Raw genomic sequence first — 6186 nt, forward strand, 5'->3', positions numbered from 1 at the left:
GTTTTCTGCCAGAAGACACAAGGTGCCCCACTTATTTCCCTTTCCTCAGCCAGCACCTCAACTGCCACAGAAGTGACAGGAAGGCCTGTCTCAGCTTCTTATTCCCCCAAATCAGGATAAATGAGTGGCTTGACGGATACAGGATTCCAAGAACCTTGCAAACCATGTGAACTAAATTGTTCCGCTGAGTACTCGAATTCCAAAGTGAGATGATATGAGCGAAGAGGTAAATGACAAATGTCAAGAGAAAGGAGATCACAGTTTGCATGGCTCTTATGTGGACCTCGGTGCTGGGATCTTGAGTTCCTTTGCCACTGAGCTGCATGTTCTTCAGATGTTTCCACATGGAAAAGATTAACAGCAGAACAGCCGTCAGGGATATAGTAAAGGGTATGAAGTTTGCAAGCATGAATAAAGAATGGGTTGAAAGGTGCATAATGTCCCCCAAGTTGGTCTCCCAAGTGATGTTTCCTTTATATTCATTCATCTGCATTTTTTCATCTATGCTTAGCACCGTAAGATGACAAACCAAAAAGACCAAACTCCCCAACAGTATCATGAGAACCACTTTTTTAGCTCTCCATTTTAGGTGAAGGAAAAATAGGCTGGAGAAATTGGCTATCTTGAGCAAATAAAATATGCTAAGGCTAGTAGCAAACCACAGACTAAAATGGTGGGTTATTATATGAAAAATATGAACAATATGTCTTACTTCTAAACTATAAAATGCTTGATTAAATCCAGTTGCATACCAATTTATTACTAATACATAGAGCAAAGCAATTCTGGAAACTGCCAGAGCAGTGAGAATTCCACCAGCGCAGGAGATCTTTTGTCCTTTGACCCAGTCAACGCAGTTCACCACTGCTATAAAGCCATTGGCAACATTTCCTAGAACAAATTGTATTGTCAATAGGCTGGAAAGAATGGCTGGTATTAAGGCCATGTTGTCTAAAAAGAAAAAGAAATCCAAGTCTAATATCACTGGTCGCGATTCCTTTAATATTCTGACCTTAAATTCAATGTGCAGTTGTTTTCTGAATTTGCAGTGAATTTCTGGTTTCAATTCTGCAACCAACGCCAAGCAGGAAAGCTTCAGGGTATGCCAATAGAAAAGTTCAATGCTATCTTTATGGAAAATATTGTTTTCCAAGGACTCCCATTCAAACAGTGTGTGTCCCTGCCACTGGCTGGATTACTTCATAACTGATGTTGAAGTGAAAGCTGAATTCTCATTTGCTAGGATGCAAATAAAGACATATTGTTTTGCAATTTTTTTTCCTTGTTTGACCTTTCCACAATTTGTGTTCAACATTAGTTGTTTATTAGTAAAACTTAAAAACCCAATATGCAGTGAATGTCTAAACTGTTAAATAGAGCTTGGTCATAACTAGGGTGATCATCACTATGAATTTTTTTTTAATGCTAGAATTATATGGAAAGAATTCAAGCTTTTCCTATTAAAAGCATCCTAGATTTTCTGAAGAACACTGTAAAATCTGGTTGCTGCTAATTCATACTTTTGCATATCTATATTGTCAACAAGCTCATAAACAGCACCCCCCACTAATTCAGACAAATACATGTACATCTGGATGGAAGGGATGGAATTAGTGTTCTATACTTTCCAAAAAGGTAAAATTCGTGTCAGGAGGTCATTTAGGTTTAAATCTGACTTTTCTCCCATGCAGACTTCCAACCCATTATTAACAGCAATCACACATATCTTCCATGCTTAGGTCTTTGATAAAGTTTCCCTTTTGAGTCTATTTAATATTTAAATACTAATATTTAATTTAAATATTTAGAAATTTTGTAAATACTGAGTACTTCAAAAGAATGTTTTTCATTGCAGATTCCTGACTCCTATTTATAAATATATGCTTTTATTTTTCTCTTTAATTAATTTTTACTACTTAATTTTTTAAAGATTAATAGGTGTTAAAACCAGTCTGTGCAGTTGGGTTTTATTCAGTTACAATTTTTACAGTGTAATGGTGTTTAGCAGAGGATCTTGGAAAGGCAGTGTTTAAAGTGTGTATACATATTTGGGGGGACACCCAGTATTTGTGTCGAGTGCTTCCAATTGTGCCTAATAAGTACACCTGTCACTAAGGATTGTTATTCATTTCATCCTGTGTTATTTGATACTTCAGAGTTAACCTGGGAGAACATAGGCTTTTGAGTACAATGTAGCAGTGAGAGGCAAGATTTCCTCCTATAAAAACCAAGATAGGGAGTTAATTGCCAAAGTTATATTTTAAATTCATCTGAAAGCTGAGCAAGGCAGGGTGGCCAATTGAACTAAGATCTGGAAAGAGGAGAATCTTTTCAGGTAAAGGGATTATCTGTATATTCAATCCCCTATCAAATCCCAGTAGGCTCTAATGGCAGTGAGTAACTATTCATAAAATGCAAATGCTTATGCATTGTGACCAGAATAGCCTGCACATGGGCCACGAAGTTTCCATTGCACTGTATGTGTGCGCCTGCACGTGGTATTTTGTGGAAGAGCCACACTCAAGGGGCCAAAGAGCTGCATGTGGTGGGGGCCGGCTGCAAATTGGCCCTATTAGAGGTACTTGTTTGTTGAAGCAAAAAGCAAGCTACAATATATTTTACTTTAAATTAATTTTTATGGCAGAAAAGATTTTACCAAAAGCATAGTTAAAAAGGAGAAACCCCTTCCAACTCTTGCTCCCCCCCCCCCGCTTTTTTTGAAATTGGGGGCTAGGCGAGAGCCCATCCCAAGAGGGTGGACTCTGCTTGTGCTCAGGCCTTGTCATCCTTTTATTTGGTTTTGGCACATTCCAGTAACAGGCAGACTATCTTACCAGTAAGGATTTACACCTCCTCCCCTTTTTTTAACCATATGTTTTTACTATTGTCCTTTTCTCAGCTAATAATAACTTATTCAGAATCAAATAGGTGGTAATTTAGTGAAAACAAAGCTCAAAAATTCATAGTGAAATCTTAGAGGTCTGATTTTGGTACCCTTGCATATACTTTTACATCATTGTGGAAAATCATTTCCCTTTTTATCTGTTTCTTCAAGAAATACCAAAAAGCTTCCAGGCCCAAGCCAGTTGTTGCTATCCTCATGAAACTAGAATTAACTGTTGACCATAGATTTTTGTAGCACCCTCCTCTGTGTTGGAATTGTACTTTGGTCAAACTTGTCACATTCAATAGTAATAGTTTATCTAATGTTGCTTTTTCCATTACTCTGTGAGCTTCATGTTGCTTCCCTTTATTACACTTATTTCATCTACAATAGTGACTAAAACATGGATTTTTATTATGTGAAATTAAAAAAATATGCTTGTATTATGGAGATTACTTTTTAGAGAAATCTATGAAAATTAAGAAACGTGAATCCTAGTACTGAGTTTCAACTGAAATGGCAAGTACAAATCAGCGTAGGTAAATCTACTTCATATTTGCATGCCTGAATTTACTTTTCCAGATGTCCTCACAAGTGGAAAATTGTTGCCAGTGCCAATGATGAATGGGCACATTTACTATTTAATTTGGAAATGGGTAGCTGATTGAAACTAATGGTAAAGTTTCTCATTAAGATCTGTGAGACTGAATCTCCTTGCTCATATTTCAGACCTACAGCTGGAATAAAAGAGAAACCTTTCAGAAGATAAGTGAGACAGTATCTGAATTTTTTGAGCATTTTAAATATAAAAGTGAAAAGTACCCAGCTGGATATTATTCTACATTTTGACAACAAAACATCAGTGAGACAGAATATTAGCTCTCTGGATTCCTCTACAGAAATGCCATCTGGAGCTGAAAGTCTTTTCCTGGTAGCTGCAATGGGAGAATTCATAGCCGGAATGCTGGGGAATGGGTTCATTGTACTAGTTAATTGCATTGACTGGGTGAAGAGTCAAAAACTCTCAGCAGCTGACTGCATCCTCACCAGCCTGGCTCTCTCCAGAATCACTCTTCTTTGGATATCACTAGCTGACTCGTTTCTAATGGTGTTGTGGCCACATTTTTATGCCATTGATAAACTAGCAAAACTTATTGGCATTCTTTGGATACTGTGCAATCACCTAGCTACCTGGTTTGCCACCTGTCTAAGCATTTTCTATTTCTTTAAGATAGCCAATTTCTCCCACCCCTGCTTTGCCTGGCTGAGGTGGAGAATTGGCAAAGTGCTACTTGTGCTTTTACTGGGGTCTTTGTTCTTCCTGTCTTTGAAACTTGTGTTAATAGACTCATTCAATGGTTTCTGGATTAAGGTCTATAATATACATGAAAGAAACTCAACATGGACTCCAGGTGTAAGTGAAACTCTGTATCTTAACAGTTTGATTGTTTCTAATTTTATCTACTTAATTCCCTTTCTTCTGTCCCTGAGTTCACTGCTCCTTTTATCTCTTTCCTTGATGAGACATACCAGGAATGTGGGCACGAACTCCAGCTCTAAGGACTTCCGCACAGAAGCCCACAAAAAGGCCATGAAGATAGTGTTATCTTTCCTCCTCCTCTTCATACTTCATTTTTCTTCCTTTGTATTAACGGGTTGGTGTTTCCTTATAGTGCAGAAGCAGCACGCCAATCTGGCTGTCATGTTAACATGGAGTATTTTCCCTTCGGGCCACTCATTTATCCTCATTTTGGGAAACAGCAAGCTGAGGCAAACTGCGTTGGGACTATTGTGGCATCTTAACTGCCACCTGAAAAAGGGTGAAATCTTAGCTTCACAGACTTTACCAGGATTGTCTATATTCCAGGAAAATTAAACCATTGAAGATACATTTTAAGTTGTTTTTCTCACTGGATTCTTTTGGATATTATTGAGCATCACAAACTTTCCCTATAAGGGCCTATAAACTAACAATCTACTTGACATTTTTAAGAAGCAAGCATCATTGTCATTATAACACTTGCTAGTAACAAATTTAGACAATATGAATATATACAATGCAGCATGTACTAATTTTATGTGCGCTGGCAAATATTTATTATATTTATATGTGAGGAAAACACATGATTATCTATAATAATAAAAGTGTAATATGCTAATTAGACTGGACATCCTTCCGATGACCTTCCAGATGTCCTTCTGATGACCTTCCGGATGAAGCCGGGGCTGCGAAGGAAGCCCGGGTCCTGGGTGCCCGCCTGTGGTCAGAGGGGGAAGCCCAGGTCACGGGTGCCAGAGGGAAGCTGGTGCTGGCAGCCTGGGGAAGGAAGGCCTACTCTTGCACAAATTTTGTGTATCGGGCCTGTACTTTAGAAATAAAATCCCTCCCAAGTTGGAGCAAGTGAAATATTTTTACAATATTAAGTTAAAAATCAATCAAAGAATAAAAATGCTAGACACACATAACCTCATAACAGACCTAACTTCTAAAACAAAGAAGCAGACTATCATTAGGAATCCAAGCTAGAGTGGACACTATCTTTGCTGATTTTATAAAAGCAAACTGAAAATTATCACTATGTATATCACTATGTACATAATAATACTTATATGTCTACTTTGCAAATATCACCTAGACAGTGAGTTTGTATGTAGGGTGTGTGTGCATGTGAAAATTATATGAACACTAGTGTCCTTGTCAGAGAGGACAAACATGACCAACTCACCAGGGATAAAAACAGGAAGGAAAGTTTATAAGAAAATTCACATATTTGTCTAAGTTTTAGAAATGTCTGTGTGTATATATAGTGCTCAGTTGACTTTTTATATTTTTTTCAGTTGACTTTTTAAATAATTTAAAAATGAAATCAAAGTAGCTGAAAATATATATAATCTTAAAAACAGTAGGGAGTAAAATTGTGCTTGCTAATGATATAATTTTGAAGTTTGCAATATAGTAATTTTAGAGATTATGATTGTAAACATATTAAAAAACTATCAATAATGAAGAAATCTTTGCTAGGGTTTATAATTGCCATATTTCAGTGGTAGAAGCTAACAAGAAGAAACTAGAAAATAAAAAGTTAGTGTCCACTCTAGCTTGACTGCATTGGGTTATAAGTTAATTTTGATGGGCCTGTAGGTCAAGCCTGAAGCTGGGAAGACCATAAAAACCCTAAGGGCTTTGTAAAGTGTACTCTTACTCCATGGAACTCTGCTATGGGGTGCTCTGATGTATCCATGATGATGATGATGATACATGCATATCCAGACCTACATGAAGATTTAGATTTTTAGACTGT

The 6186-nt window shown here is 37.2% G+C and overlaps 2 protein-coding genes across 2 annotated transcripts; one reads left to right on the top strand and one right to left on the bottom strand.

The window, feature by feature from the left end:
- LOC107182555 (taste receptor type 2 member 19-like) lies at positions 1-2002 on the bottom strand. The gene has a single exon (XM_015561677.1). The coding sequence runs from the start codon at positions 944-946 to the stop codon at positions 32-34; it is 915 nt and encodes a 304-aa protein (XP_015417163.1). The 5' UTR covers positions 947-2002; the 3' UTR covers positions 1-31.
- Positions 2003-3177: 1175 nt separating this feature from the next.
- On the top strand, positions 3178-5023 carry LOC102770464 (taste receptor type 2 member 42). Its single transcript, XM_006760225.2, has one exon. The coding sequence runs from the start codon at positions 3786-3788 to the stop codon at positions 4758-4760; it is 975 nt and encodes a 324-aa protein (XP_006760288.1). The 5' UTR covers positions 3178-3785; the 3' UTR covers positions 4761-5023.
- The last annotated feature ends 1163 nt before the right edge of the window (positions 5024-6186 follow it).

Source organism: Myotis davidii, unplaced genomic scaffold (genome assembly GCF_000327345.1).
Source record: "Myotis davidii unplaced genomic scaffold, ASM32734v1 scaffold1017, whole genome shotgun sequence".
NCBI classification, from domain to species: Eukaryota; Metazoa; Chordata; class Mammalia; order Chiroptera; family Vespertilionidae; genus Myotis; species Myotis davidii.